This window comes from Sinocyclocheilus rhinocerous, unplaced genomic scaffold, assembly GCF_001515625.1.
Source record: "Sinocyclocheilus rhinocerous isolate Xijiao unplaced genomic scaffold, SAMN03320098_v1.1 scaffold1295, whole genome shotgun sequence".
In the NCBI taxonomy this organism is placed as follows: Eukaryota; Metazoa; Chordata; class Actinopteri; order Cypriniformes; family Cyprinidae; genus Sinocyclocheilus; species Sinocyclocheilus rhinocerous.
The window spans coordinates 355,660-371,601 of NW_015660499.1; the positions used below are offsets into that span (position 1 = coordinate 355,660).

Genomic DNA, 15,942 nt, shown 5'->3' on the forward strand with positions numbered 1-15,942 from the left:
ACATTTAACTTTTTTTTTTCATTTTTAAAGTGGTAATACCACTTTTTACCTTTTTTTTTTTTTTTACAAATTTTTGTTGTTGTTATCATGTTTTTCATGTACTAAGGTAAATCATACTTTTTTAACATGAAACATGGTAATAACCATGTTTTTGTTGTTTTTCAACATAGGCTATACTAAGGTCAAACGTAAACAAAAAAACATGCACAGTGGTAATACCATGTTTTTCTGTTGTTGTTTTTTCCAATCATATACTAAGTTAAATCATATTTTTTAACATGAAACATGGTAATACCATATTTTTGTTGTTCTTCAACATACTGTATACTAAGGACATGCGTTTAAAAAAAAAACACGCACAGTGGTAATACCATGTTTTTGTCCCAACACATACTAAGGTAAATAATTTAATTTGAAACATGAAACATGGCAATACGATGTTTTTAAAAAAAAATTTTTTAACATATACTAATGTAAAATGTTTAAAAAAAACACATGCACAGTGGTACCATGTTTTCCCAAAATATATTGTAACATGTACAATGGTACAATTCCTAACATATACTCATGTATATCATGTTTTTTAAACAGTGGTAATGCCATACTTTTTCTTTTTCTGGGACAGTGGCTTCTTTGATGTACTTATTTTTGCTTATTTGTGTATACTCTGATTCCTTTATACGGAATGAAAGACTAAATATCAGCTGTGAGAATGGTTTATTTGTTGCGTCTGAACTATAGTCCACTATCATGTCTTCAAACATCCTCTTTGTAGTTGTCGCAGGAAGCAGTCAGGAGGCTTCAGGCATGAGCCGGACGTACAGGAGACCACCAGTACGGTGTGAGATCGCTGCCATGTGTGCAACAGATGGCTTCACAACTCCACCAACACTCAATATCAGTGACAACTAGGCATGATGCAATGATTTGTGCAATGCTGTTTTCCTCAGACTCAAAAACTACAACTGTTTATTTTGCATTTTTTAGGCACCAGACATTATGCCAGCACAAAAAAAAAAAAACTGTGGATTTTGGCAGAGGGCTGTGGAAAATGCACGTCTGCGCAAACAACTGCAAGCCAACGACGCAGCGTTTAGTAACGTGCAGCAGAGCATGACGTGCTCGGGAAAACAAGGCAGCATGTAAAGAAAAACCAGCAAATAGGCCCAGTTTAAACTTGACCTCCTGGTGAGCTGCTCGACATCTGCTGAGGTTTTTCTCCGTTTCGGTCGCTCTCGCAGGTGTTTGGCTTGTATGCGTTGGGAGGTGGGATTACAAACACATTTACTGTAATGGCTTGGCTTGTTCTCCGAGCTCTCTTTTGTGGTTAGTTAAGTATGGCCTCACTGACATGGAACTTCAAAGCAAGGCCCAGTGTAGAAATTAGCACTATTTTTTGTCATTTTAGAATAATAGTAACGTCATCAAATCAATGAAATAACACAAATAAATGTGTGTGGGAATTATGTAGCGACCAAAAATGCAAGAACTGTTATATTTAAGCTTCATCAACCAACTCTATGGGGTGCATCCTCCCTATTGAGGGAGAAATATACATTATAAAAAATATCTTTCGAAATTGTAAGTCAAACAAAGGCTATTAGAGTATGTTTTATAAGAAAATACTGTTTCAGTCTTTCTCCCTAAAAAAAAAAAAAATGTTTAATTCAATGTGTTACTTGCCATTTCACTGCATTATTTGTAAAATTTACAGTTTGTGAATGAAAATTATTTCTACACCAATTTTTTCAGGGTAATGCAATGTTAGCTTAGATACTATTATAGTTTTTAAAAATAGTTTTAAGTGACTTTTTTTTATATTTTCTCTGTTAAAATTTTATTTAAAGTTTTAGTTATTTTAGTACATTAAATGAAAATGAGTCATGTTGCCTTGGCAATTAGCTGAAATAAGTTACTTATTTTTTATATTTAATTTTATTTCAATTATAACATTTATTGTATTTTAAGTAACATAAATGTTTTTTTTTTTGTGGTTTTAATTTTAGTTAACTATAATTGTGATAAGATGGACTCTTACTGGCTGCTTTTTATTCTGCTCCAAATCATCTTTAAAAAAGGTAGTTTTGTAAAGAAATTTCACAATTTATAGCATCTTCCTTTAGATTAACATGATTTCTGTCAGCTTTTGACTAGTAGAGCATCTTTACCTGGGATGTACCTGGTTCTGGTTAATGTGTATTGTATGTGTGTGGTACAAACATATGGTAGTCGGACATGCGTGTGCGTCAGCCTTGCATTTGTGCTTCACGTGAACATGTTGGTGGTTTGGGTCTGAATGGATGTGTGTGTGTGTGTGTGTGGGAGCTTTTTTGCAGTGGGCTCCAGTCTGCTGTCGTCTCTCTCGTCTTTGATCACTGATCATTGAAGCTTCTCTAATCCGTCTCACTGTCATCCTGTCTGTGTTGTTCCTTCCTTTCATGCTTTCATCCCAGCGCTGAGAGGACACAGAGCACTCAGATAGTTTTACCGTCTCACTTGATACCTGCAACCCGAGACCCCAATGGAGCCACTTAACACACACACACACACACACACACGCACGCGCGCACACGGATAGATGAGTGCACACACTACCTGCGCATACATTCGCTCCCTCACATTCACACATAATGTCGGCTGATACAGTACAGATATTTTTTTATGTGATGGCCGAAAACCATTTTGATTGCCAAATCAGACAACGTACAGTAAAAAATGTGGATAACTGCTTAGTAATTTTGAAACCTGGTATTGAAAAAAGAGGTATGTTTGGGGGAAAATAATCATAAATCAGTCCTCTTTACATATACATTCAGACATATTAGAGATAATTAGAGAAAATTTGCCCAACCAATTATCATTAACCGATATCATTAAGTTATGCAATATGACATATATTTTCAATATAATGAAAGGTTTTAAATCGTTTTTTTTTATTATTATTTTTCAGATTTTCTGTATTTTTTTTAGTTAGTTTTAGTCATTTAGTTGTGTTTTTGCTGTTTTTATTATTATTATTTAAATTTTACTATATGGATTTTATTAATTTTATTTCAGGTACTTTAGTAGTTTTTAATATTTTATTTCAAGTAATAATTATACATATAATATGCAAAGAAAAACAGGCAGTTTAAACTTGACCTCTTAAATATAATGTATTTAATATTATGTATCTTCATAATCATTAATCATTTTTTTCATAAATTTATAATAAATAAATATTAAATGTTTTATTCAGGAAAAAACGTGAGGTTTTCCACAGCTAATTATCTGCATCCATTATCAGACTGATACAGATAATTAAGAAAAACAGAAATATTGACTGATAGTGATGTGCTCACTGATATCACATATAAAGATATGCACACACACATTTAACCTAACCGATTGGCACACAGACTCTATCAAATCACAAAGCAGCCACAGTGGACAGGAGTGATTTCCAGAGAAATACAAACACAGATCTGTGATCTGTGAAGCATCCAGTGCATCTTCCTCGTCGTAGGGGGGCAGCAGAACTGTTTTGAGTGGCGACGTTAGCTGTCATGATAGAAGCATCTTTCGACACTTTTGCACTGATCAAAGGGCAGCCGCAGCAAACCCCCCGCAACTCCAGCCGCAGGGTTGACACCCGCAGCCGCTGGGGTTATCAGGCTCCGATAGCCAGGCGTCACATGCTCCCATGTGAGAGAGAGAGAGTGTGTGTGTGTGTGTGTTCTATGTTTTAGGAGCTGAATTAAAATGTGCAGGTGAGCAAAGGCCAACCAAAACTCTTATTTCACCTCTGACCTCTGCACACAAACATGCAAACATTATTTCTTTCGTTCCCCAAAAATGTTACTCCTTGTTGAGTTTATAAAGCACAACTGGAAAAATGTAAAGATTTGCTAAAAAAAAATAAAAAATTAAATTGGAGGTTTTGCACATGCAAAAGTCACTGCCATGGTTTCAAGGTGTTGCTCTGTGGTTGCAAAGGTTTTCTGAGTTGTTGTTAGCTAAATCTGAACTAAAACTAAAATTAATTTAATTTAATTAAAAAATGGTTAGAATTGAACCTAAATAGTAATATAAAAAAAACTAATAAAAATGACAAAATCACATAAAAAAAATTTCAAGCAGGCTGTGCTCTGTTTTAAACGAAAGCCTCTATATTCTTCCATGCAGTTAATATGTTGTGTATTTCAGGTATTCTGGAAATCACATCAGTGGATGTTGGGATCGTTGCCATCAGAGGAATCGGCAGTAACCTTTACCTGGCTATCAGTAAGAAGGGAGAACTGTATGGAGCGGTGAGTATCCAGCACCAAACCTTAAAACCATAAAAATAGAAAAACTTAAAGCCATAAAAATATAAATATGACTGTGCAATTTAATCCAGAGGTTTTCAACAGGGATTATAGGGATCTCTAGGGGGCCAGTAGGTGGTGCTGGTGAAAAAAAAGAAAGAAAATAAAAATAAAAATAAAACCACAAGAGGATGCTGGTGTAAAATAAAAATAAAAATAAAATAGAATAAAATAAACATTAATATAATTATCAATTAATTAATAAATAAGGGGGTGCAAGTGAAAAATTTAATAAAAATAGACAAACAAACAAATAAAGGAAAAGTTCACCAGTTTGATATTACTACAGTTTCGTGCTGCTATTATTTTGTAGTTTATATTTCGCTTAAAGGGGTCATATGATGCGATTTCAATTTTTCCTTTCTCTTTGGAGTGTTACAAGCTCTTGGTGCATAAAGAAGATCTGTAAAGTTGCAAACACTAAAGTCTCAAAACCGTGGAAAATAATGTGTTTTTTTTACTTTAAACCGCATAAACACATTTCATTACACCAAATACACAAAATAATGTTCTTTTTAGCAGCATCATATGACCCCTTTAATATAAAGATAATTTTTTCACATATTTATATTATTGTTATTTTTTACAGCATAAATACATAGCTTATAATTTTAGGTGTCCCACAAAGAAATCATCAAAAAAAAAAAAGCTTTTAGCTATATACCTGCTGAAAAAAAGGCAACGCCTGTAATTTATGCAGCACTGTTAATCATTGGTCAAACAAAAACGTAGCCCCGCCCAACACTCACGCCATTGGTTGAGACAGTGTTGCTGTAGTCGGGATTCAGTCATCGTGTTTACAATTTTTTAGAGGGAAAACAAACTAATAGCTTACTTATTTTAGCATCCAATACAATATATGCATTACTTTTAACATTGTGACAAAGCAACAATTAAGTGAATCCATTTAAATGGTTTCCACCTGGTCCAAGATTACCATTTATGGTCAGTAGTCAGTCCAAGCAGGATTAATCAGATGGATAGCCTGTGTACTTAAATCTAGTTAGAGCTAACAGACCACCGTAGGCCAGCAGAAAACGGCTGCCATGTTTCAAAACCCAGCACGACTAGGTGTGCAGAAATGTAATAACTCTTTGTTTCATGCATTTTAGAGAAACTACGGTATAAACTGCCGTCTGAAGGAGCGCATCGAGGAGAACGGGTATAACACATACGCATCCGCCGAGTGGAGGAACAAGAAGCGCCAGATGTTTGTAGGTCTGAGCGCTCATGGAAGGCCTCTGCGCGGGAGAAAAACCCGCAGGAAGAACACCGCTACACACTTCTTACCCATACTGGTGTGACTTTCATTCATAATGCTGATGGGACGGAGAGAGATTGCGAGAAAGACTGTACACATGCAACTCTCTGTAGCGGCTGCTCTCCTTTGAGATGGTTCAGCGTTTGCTCTTTGATTCATGGCACTAGATGAAATATTATCCTCATGCCAGTTGACATTAAATGGTAAACATGCACAAAAGAGCAAAGTTTATGAATGCAGTCTTTTATTTCCATTGTACATCATTCCAATAATCTAAAATTATGGATTATGTGTGCAAGAGTTTTCTCTTTAATAGGATCATGTGCTTTAATTTCTTTCTGATGGACATGATTATCTTGTAGGAGCGGCTCTGAAGCTTCATGCATCGCACAGAGAAAGAGAGAGTGGGGATGTATATGGGAAATTTGTATCTTCTGAAAACTGTTTTGGACTGCTTTGAAATAAATAAATAATTTATTTGTATTGTATTTAAATAAAATACTCTAAAAAAACATTAAAAGCATATTAAATGGATAACCTTTAATCCTGTGAAATAAAATCTATTTTGTTATCCTCCTGCAGAGCAGCTTGTGATGTGTTTCATGTTCACAACAAGCAAAACTGAGGGTGAATCTCACAAAATGTTCAGGTCAACCCAAAATCAAAAGAAAAAAATAAGAAATATTTTGCCTGAAGTAGGATAAATAAAGCCTATTTTAAAGGAACACTCCACTATTTTTGAAAATAGGCTTATTTTCCAACTCCCCTAGAGTTAAACAGTTGAGTTTTACCGTTTTCGAATCCATTCAGCCGATCTCCGGGTCTGGCGGTAGCACTTTTAGCTGTAGCTTAGCATAGATCATTGAATCTGATTAGACCGTTAGCATCTCGCTCAAAAATGGCCAAAGAGTTTCTATATTTTTCCTATTTAAAAATGTACTCTTCTGTAGTTACATCGTGTACTAAGACCGACGGAAAATGAGCGATTTTCTCGGCCGATATGGCTAGTATCCATTCTTTTTTCCATTCCTTTTTTGTGCATTGCAACATTATTTTCATAATAATTAATCATGTCTCATGATCATAATGCATCTAGAAGTTATATTATAAAGACTTTTTTAAAAATTCCCTTATTCTTATTGGTGATTTTCATTAGATTCTTATTAATACAGTTAATATTACAAAATGACTGTAATACAAGAGCCTTTTTTATATAAATCAGGCAGAATTAATTCAAATAATCAGGGTTATTACTATAGTTAAAAAAAAACTATAACTATATATATATACATACATACATACATACATACATACATACATATATATATATATATATATAAATATTAGACAAACATTTTTGACTTGGCAACTACCTAAATTAAGTTTAAGTTGCAGCACTAAAATTACTAATTAAATATAAAAACTAAAACTGAAATAAAAATCAACCTAAGTAGTAATATTAAAAAAAATCACAAAATTAAATAAATAATAATAAAAATAAATAAAAATTACAAAAGCCAAATAACAAAATTACAAAATTTACTACAATTTAAATGGAAACTGAAAATATAAAAATAAAGCTAATTCAAAACACTGATGAATAAACTATATTACTATAAATATAACCATAAAATAACACTATAATATAACTATAAATATAACACTGCAATCTATAAATACTTCACAGTAAAATTAAATACAAGAACTTATTCATTCATTCATTCAGCATTACTAGAATAATTAATCCATTCATGGTAAATATGATTTTAGTGGAACAATATTAAATACAATTTAGTGGAACAATTGAAATAAAGCTGAAATATAATCAAATATAAATATTAGATGAAAAACTATACAGCAAGTTATTTATTTATTGATTGATTTGTTTATGATTACTAGTGGGATGATATAAATGCAGATGCTGTTTGGTTACAACAACACTTACAACAGCCCAAAATGACTGCGAGCTAAAAGAGAAGTTCGGCTTAACTGACACCCTCACAAACTCACACATAAAACAAAGCCAAACATACGAACAATTTCACTCATTAACTTTTCCACTCGCTCACTGACTCCATCAAATCATTTGTTTAGTTTCACACTTTTTGCATCCACTTGTAATAATAGTTGTTCCATTTACTTTACACGCGGCTATTTACAGACTAAAAACATTCAGTAACGGGAACTAAATCCTGCTATCTGTTATCTAAATAGATCTAGAAAATTTGGGGAGCAAAAGGCGCTCACTCAAATAATGTGATCGAGCTTGAAGATACAAGTGGAAAAAGACTCGAGGCAAGTTTTCTAATGAGTGCTTGTTTGGAGGAGCCGACACACAAGTTGTTAATGGCAGGGGTGGGGAGGCCTTATGGGGGGTCAGGCCTGGTTTATACAGTTTATACGGGCCCTTCCTTATTAGTGACTGTCATGCTGGTTCAGTCTGGGCATTTCTAGAAAGAGTTTCAGAGCGTGTGTGTGCTGCTCTGAATCAGTGCTGCTGTGACCCCACTGTCATCAGACATCGGACCCTCATGTGTCCTGAAATTTCAGTAAAAGAAGCTGATCTTCTGTCAGCAGTCACTAATGAAAATGTAAGAGGGAATGAGTTAGGCTGATCTAAAAAATTATCTAAAAAACGTTACTCACGTTTTTTAATAATATAATAATAATAATTATTATTATATTACTATTATTATTACAGATAATTTACAGATTTATATAGAATTAGGCAGAATTTATGTAAGATTTAGCATACTTTAATACTTTAAATACTTTTATACAAATATTTTTTTATATAAATATTACAATTGTTTTAAATTTTTAAAATTATTTTATTTTATTTTTATTTTACGTTACTTAATAATATTACATTCAAAATTTTGCATTAAACAAAAAGTCACTTGTCCATGAGATACTTATTACATACTGACAACAGCACATAGTATACAAATGAACAAACAAAAACAAAAATAAAATACTAAGTTACATGGGTTATATAAGTTAGGTTATATTACATAAAATGGGTAATACAATTTATTGTTAATACAATTTATGCAATATACAGAAGAACAGCTTTGTTTTAAAGATATGCAGCTGGAGTAATTTTTTATAATTTATTTTACTAAATTAAACTAAAAGAATTATACAGAATTAAATTATTTGTATGCACATTCTTCAAAATATCTTCTTTTGTGCTCAAAAGAAGAAAGAAACTCATACAGATGTGGAACAACTTAAGGGCGATTAAATGATGACAGAATTTAAATTTTTGGGTGAACTATCTTGTTTCAAAAGTGATTTGGAATCAACATTACATTGTAAGATTGATTCAGTGCAATTAATGTTGATGCATCATATATATATATATATATATATATACATACATACATACATACATATACATACACACACATATACAGTATATATATATATATATATTCACACATGATTATTAATGCCCTAGCCCGGAGGCGCGCAATGTGATTTCCTTCAGGCTAGAGGACATTTTGTTCCAACTCCGAGGATTTTGGGCCTGCTTCAGCCAACGCTCTCCCGCCTAGTGACCAGGAAGCGCGGCCTTCCGCAGTCTACTCAGAGCTTGCAGACATGCTGGCGCGCGCCTCAGAGAAGCTCTCTATTGATTAGCCCGACGAGCCCTGTGAATTCCAGTCGTCTAAACTCGACGAGCGGTTTCTGAGTGGCCCAAATTTGAGGCCCGCACGGAGAAAGCTGCCCTTTTTCAGCGATCTGCATCATGAGATCTCCAGATCCTGGAAGCAGCCATTCTCCACCCACCTTACTAACGCGGCAGCCACTGACTTCACCAATCTAGTGGGTTCTGTGGAGCAGGGCTATACCGCCATTCCGGCGATCGAGGATACGCTGGCCACGCACCTCTCGCCATCTTCTGCTCCTTCCTGGAAGTCCCGCCTCCTCCTTCCGACTAAACCATGTAGGACAATTTCTGCCCTTATCGGGAAGTCCTACATGGCAGCTGGTCAGGCAGGCATGGCCCTTCATACTATGGCCATTCTCCAAGCCTACCAGGCGGATGTCCTTAAGGAGAAGGACGAGGGCGGCGGTCTGACTCAAGAGGCGGTCAAGGAGCTCCTCAGAGCCACAGACTTGGCCTTGAGAGCCACCAAGCTCTATAGGGTGCTATAGGGTGCTCTATGACGGGCCCGGTGGCTGCAGAGCGCCACCTGTGGCTTAATCTCACAGAGATCCGTGAGAAGAAGAAAGTTTTTCTCCTTGATGCACCCATCTCTCAGTCTGGGCTGTTTGGGGAGGCAGTCAACTCTGTGGTTGAAAAATTTTGAGCCGCCAAGTCTCAGTCCCAGGCCAGGCTATGTTCCCAAGGTTTTGTCCACATTTCGCTCTCAGGTGGTCCCGCTTCACTCTTTCCATCATCCTCCTCTTGCTTCAGGCGAGGATGAGAGACTTCACATGCTCTGCCCTGTCCGAGCTTTGAGGCTCTATGTGGACCGCTCTAGCCATTGGAGAAAATCTCCACAGCTGTTAGTATGCTTTAGTGCTGGTCGCCGTGGGCTTGCCGCATCAAAGCACAAAATTTCTCACTGGGTTAGGGACGGTATTTCGCTGGCATACGAGGTGCGTGGTTTTCTTCACCTCTCAGCATTCGGGCGCATTCTGCAAGGAGTGTGGCTTCCTCTCAAGCTCTTTTTGGAGGAGTCCCCCGAGAGAATATTTGTGTAGTGGCAGGATGGTCCTCTCCGCACACTTTTAACAAGTTCTATAATTTGGATCTTGACATGGCTCCTGGTTCCCAGGTCTTGTCTGCTTGAACCAGCCGTGGATACTATCTGGTTCTTCATCGGGTCAGATACGGCAGCACTTTAGCTTGGCGTGTTTGGTATATCGTTCCCATTGCATCATAGCTAAGCAGCGTCGAGTGAACCTATGAAAGAGAACATCTCGGGTTACTTGCATAATCCATGTTCTCGGAGTAGGGAAGGAGATGCTGCGTCTGCTGCCAAGCTCCTTGCGTTGCCGACAAGAGGCCTTTTTCGGTAGAGAAATCTGAAGAGCAGATGGTGCATTCGTCAGTATAAGGATGGTAAATAAATTGGCGTGATTCTATACGGGCTTCAGATAATCTGCACACCCAGAGGACATTCCCATTGCATCATAGCTACGCAGCATCTCGTTCCCTACTCAGAGAACATGGGTTACGCAAGTAACCAGAGACGTTTTCCCACGGAATTGAGCTACTGCAACACTGTTGCTGTGGGTTGTTTTTCATATCCGCGGGTTTAAGCGCCCCAGTAATGTGACATTTAGCCCCTAAAATGCGAATATAACCAGTGGAACCCCGCCAAAAAAAAAAACGTGTATTTTACCCCCCAGCATGCGATATTTACCTGGGAACCCCCCTCGAAACGCAATTGGGCTAGTTTTGAGTAGCAATTGCGTGAGTTTTGTTTTGAAAACCTGGCAACACTGCAGCAAAAGACTCGGTGCAGAAACTATATTTTATATTTTTGATGCAATCCGAGAGCTCTCTGACCCTTCATAGACAGCAACACAACTGTTATGTTCCCAGGTCCAGAAACGTAGCAAGGAAATCGGTAAAATAGTCCATGTGACATCAGGGGTTCAACTGTAATTTTACGAAGCTACGAGAATACTTTTTGTGCGCAAAGAAAACAATTAATTAATGATTAATGACAGAATTTTCATTTTTAGGTGAACTAACCCTTTAAACTTGGCAAACAGTTTTGGAGAATTTGATGTTTCCCCATTCAAAGAGATAGGAGCTGCACTTGCATGCCCGAGAGGCGTTTCAAAGATGGCCGCCGAGTGAAATGACTTGCCTAATGGGACTTTGGTTTAGTGCAACTGTGAGTGCAGGCCAGTGGGGGTGTGGGGAGGGGGGATAATCACGCTCGGTTCAAGGCAACTGTGCCTAGTGAGAGTACACCCTTGGTTTCTTGAGTGAGTGAATGAATGAATGAAACATTAATTCTTACTGTTTTTAAGCACGACAACGTTGAAGTTTGCATCACTGATTCAGTCATTTTCCTATGTATTATTGTGAAGCTGCTTTACAGTATTGTATAATATCTGTATTGTATAAAGCGCTATATAAATAAAGATGACTTGACTCTCTTCCTTGTGTTGTTGTATTGTGTCTTATATCTTGTTCCTTAGAATGTCTGTCCATATGGAATGACAATAAACAACAACTCAACTTATTTACATTTAAAATTTTAGCATATTTGATAACAATATATTCACATACTTTGTGTAGACGCACAAAAATATTTAAAGCATTATGCTCATCTAGTATTTAATTTTAATGGTGCAAATTCATTTATTGTAATTGACAGGTGTGATGATCAGTGGGGCTGAGTTTTTACCTTTTTTGCTAAATGATGGGCCGAGAAATGGATAGAGTTTTTCAATGAAAGACTGATCAGTGTAAGAGTAGATATGAGAGCAGGACTCCACATCATAAAAGGAGACCAGACCCTCCTCATAATCCACAAACACACCGACCCGCTGCGGCTTTACCCTCAGAGACAGAGAGACAGAGTGACCAGCAAAGGCTTTATATTCATTGCCATTCCTCAGAATAACAATCCAGTATCCGTCACTGGAACTGCCTGCAATCTTTCCCTTCCTGTTAATGGATTGTCTGACCACTCCTAAATCCCAGTCAGTCTTTCCCTTCACCTGCACCTCAAAATAAAACCTCCCTGAGGAGAATCCCTCCTTTCCCAGGACACAGACACATGAATCAAATCTTTCTGGATTGTCTGGGAGGTCCTGACTAACCTCTCCAAATCTCACTTGTTTTCTATAATCAGACAGGATGAGGTTTGGATGAGCTGTATCAGGATCCAGAGTCACATCCACTAAGAAAACAGAGAACATCAAATCACAGATTTACAATGTTTTTAATATTTAATAGTTTTAATCAGATTGTAGTGCAGAATAGAAGCTGTGAGTATCTGAATGTAAATGAGTGAAGTGCTGACAGCACACTGTACCTGCATATTGCTGCATCCTCTTCAGCTCTGTAGAGAGACATGACAATAAAACATCAAAAGATCTTTGAGACTCATTATTCATTACTTGAATTTAAAAATAATAAACATATGTATCTGTATGGTGTATTTGATATTGTCGTACCAGTTTTTGTGAATTTCTCATCTAGAGTGTACTGCAGTTGAGTCAGAGCTCTCCTCAGAGTCTCCAGACTCACACAAGTCTTCATACTGATCTCAGGCCAGTTCCTGGTGTTTGTAGGGCTGCACAGGGATGAGTACATCTACAGCAGGAGAAAGGAAAAATCCTTCAGCATGAGGAGTGTCATATACTGCATTATCATTGATCAGAGAGATGTCGAATGACCTTTAGGAAGTGGAGGTGATCTTCAGTGTGTGAGAGCTGCTCCAACTCAGTGTTTCTCATCTTTAGCTCAGTGATCTCCTGCTCCAGCTCTTCAATGAGCTCTTCCTCCTTTTTCTCTGCTGCTTTCTGCTGCTCCTCCATCATCTCCAGCAGTTCAGTCTGACATCTCTCAATGGAGTGGATGAGATCAGTGAAGAACTCAACACGGGCTGCTTTTTCCATCTCTGTGTTTCTCTGCTCAACCAGTCAGTCAACAAATGATTAGTGGTGTTTGATAAGACAAGAATTAGACTTACTATTGCTCATAATTTAGTGTTATTAGGGTTTTATTTTAATTCCTTAAACTGAAGTGTTTTTTATATGACTTTTACACAGCAATTCAATGAACAAGATTTTAAAGGGGTCATATGATGCGATTTCAATTTTTCCTTTCTCTTTGGAGTGTTACAAGCTCTTGGTGCATAAAGAAGATCTGTAAAGTTGCAAAGACTAAAGTCTCAAATAAAAGTTTATAAAAGTTAAAAATAAAATGTATAAAAGTTAAGACTTTTAAGCCCTCCTAAAGCGCCTGGTTTAAACACGCCCCCACATGTCTACGTCACTGTGTGGGAAGATTTGCATAACACCGCCCAAATGTGCACGCAAAGAAAGAAGGCATGGTTTCAGGAACAGCAGCAGTGTTGATGCAGCCATGTCAGGGACAGTATAAGTCATTATAATCTGTAATTATGTCCCCAATGCCGGACACACGGCAACACAGTATGGTAAGGGGCGTAACATTTCCGTCACACGCTTGAGGTATTCAGCCAATCACAACACACTGGATAGCTGGCCAATCAGAGCACACCTCGCTTTTCAGACCGATGAGCTTTGTAAAAATCGACGTGTTTCAGAAAGGCGGGGCATAGAGGAGAAACAATAATTTACATTATGTGGAAAATAATGTGTTTTTTTAACCTTAAACCGCATAAACACATTGCATTACACCAAATGCACATGACGTTCTTTTTAGCAGCATCATATGACCCCTTTAAAGAAATTGTTGCCATTTACGTTGTATTTGCTCTGACCAGCGAAAAGGGTTTGAAATAAAGACTCAACACACTAGACGCAGGGGTTCTCAACTTTGGCCCTTGAGGTCCACTTTCCTGCAGATTTTAGCTCCAACCTTGATCAAACTCACCTGCCAATAACTTTCAAGTCATCCTGAAGACATTAATTAGCTTGTTCAGGTGTGTTTGATTAGGGTTGGAGCTAAACTCTGCAGGAAAGTAGACCTCTTGTTCCAGAGTTGAGAACACCAGCACTAGAGATTCTTTCCTGAATGAATCAGTGTTTTTAAACGAATCGAGTGAATGAATCGAAATCAGCGACTCACTAAAGACAGTCACTTGGCACCACCTATTGGTATAACGATGTAACCTGCAGAAAGAGCCACTGTAACTCTCTGTGGACTCTTGGAGGACCTGAACAAAATTTTGTATAAGAAATACTATTATAGGTTTAATTCAATTATTTTGAACTTACCTTTCTAACTTTTGCTGAGAGTTTAATGTCTTGAATCTTCTTGATTCTCTCCTGGATTATCTGCTGCATGTCTTTCTGTGTCTTCATCAGTTGAGTCTACAGACACAGAAACATTTATCATAACAGAGATTTACGGTCTTCTGAGAAAACAATATCTTTTCATAATGAACACTCTTTTTACAAGATTAAAGAAATTGATTTGTCATTATATTTTGCAGTTTAAAAGCAGTTTATTAGTAACTTCTACCTTCTCTTCACTCTCCTCTTCTAGAGGAACAGTGTTGTGGTTCTTGTGGTCTGTCAGAGCACACATCGGACACACACATGTCTGATCATCTCTACAGAACAGCTCCAGAGGTCTCTCATGTGTCTGACATATATAGTCCTCCAGATTACTCACAGGCTCCATCCGTTTGTGTCTCTTTAAACCTGCCACTCTCAAATGACGCTCCAGATGAGTTTCACAGTAAGAGCTCTGACACACCACACATGACTTTAGGGCTTTCAGCTTTCTTTCCTCACAGATGTCACACAGAACTTCAGGTTTTTTCTCAGGTGTTTTCTTCTTATAGTGATCTACAACCTCTCGGAGTGTGGTATTAATCTTGAGATCAGGTCTTTGGTTGAATGTTTCTTTACAGTAAGGACAGCTGCTGGTCTGGCTGTTGTCCCAGCACTTATTCAGACAGGTCTTGCAGAAGTTGTGTCCACATGGAGTGCTGACTGGATCAGTGAACACATCCAGACATATAGAGCACTGAAGCTCTTCAGTCAGTAGACCACTAGAGGATGACATGTCTGGAAAGAGAAATGATGACGATAAATGATGACTGAGTTTATGTTTGCATGATATTAAAAACCATATGATCTAAATGTTTCTGCTCAAATGCTTGAAATGTGATATAAAGACAAATTTGCACTGTGCCTTTTTACAAAGAAAATAAAATAATGAGCAGGTTTTAAATAATAATTTACATAAAAAGTAATTCATGTGCTTTTAAAAAAAAATTGGCTTACATGGAGGTTCAGTTACAATTTGTCTACAGGTTTCTCTTATTTTTGGTGATGTTAGTGATTATTCTGTCATTGCTCTTCCCTTCTTCAAAGCCTTTTTCACAGTACAAATTATGATACATGGATTTAAAAGAATCAACTAGCAAAGCACATTTGCTTAATATTTTTGGCCACTCAGATTTAAATGAACTATTTCCTAACAGAAAGTGAAGTTAAAGTGGTCTTTTTTAAACTTCAACTTAGAATCAAATCAGTTTATGTGTATTTAATCAATAGGTATCCATATTATTCTTATTTTATCTCTATTTTGTGGTGAAACAATTTCCTGAGAAACATTAAATTTCCTGGGACTCATTAAATTTACTAATCAATCTGAACTGCTCTTTAGATTAAAAGAAATGATTTTCTTTTCCCACA

General features: G+C 36.9%; 2 protein-coding genes across 2 annotated transcripts in view; one reads left to right on the top strand and one right to left on the bottom strand.

Moving 5' to 3' along the window:
* Nucleotides 1–5,650, top strand: part of LOC107725110 (fibroblast growth factor 10-like) — a 15,060-nt gene extending 9,410 nt beyond the window's left edge. The window contains exons 2-3 of the mRNA XM_016534262.1: nucleotides 4,186–4,289; nucleotides 5,459–5,650. Of these exons, the coding sequence (XP_016389748.1) occupies nucleotides 4,186–4,289; nucleotides 5,459–5,650 (296 nt within the window). The remainder of the gene's footprint in view (nucleotides 1–4,185; nucleotides 4,290–5,458) is intronic.
* A 6,286-nt stretch (nucleotides 5,651–11,936) lies between these two features.
* LOC107725102 (E3 ubiquitin-protein ligase TRIM39-like) lies at nucleotides 11,937–15,307 on the bottom strand. The gene is made up of 6 exons (XM_016534253.1): nucleotides 14,753–15,307; nucleotides 14,512–14,607; nucleotides 12,985–13,152; nucleotides 12,763–12,901; nucleotides 12,621–12,656; nucleotides 11,937–12,485 (listed from the first exon to the last, which is right to left on the bottom strand). The coding sequence occupies exons 1-6, from the start codon at nucleotides 15,305–15,307 to the stop codon at nucleotides 11,938–11,940; spliced, it is 1,542 nt and encodes a 513-aa protein (XP_016389739.1). The 3' UTR covers nucleotide 11,937.
* Between the last annotated feature and the right edge of the window lie 635 nt (nucleotides 15,308–15,942).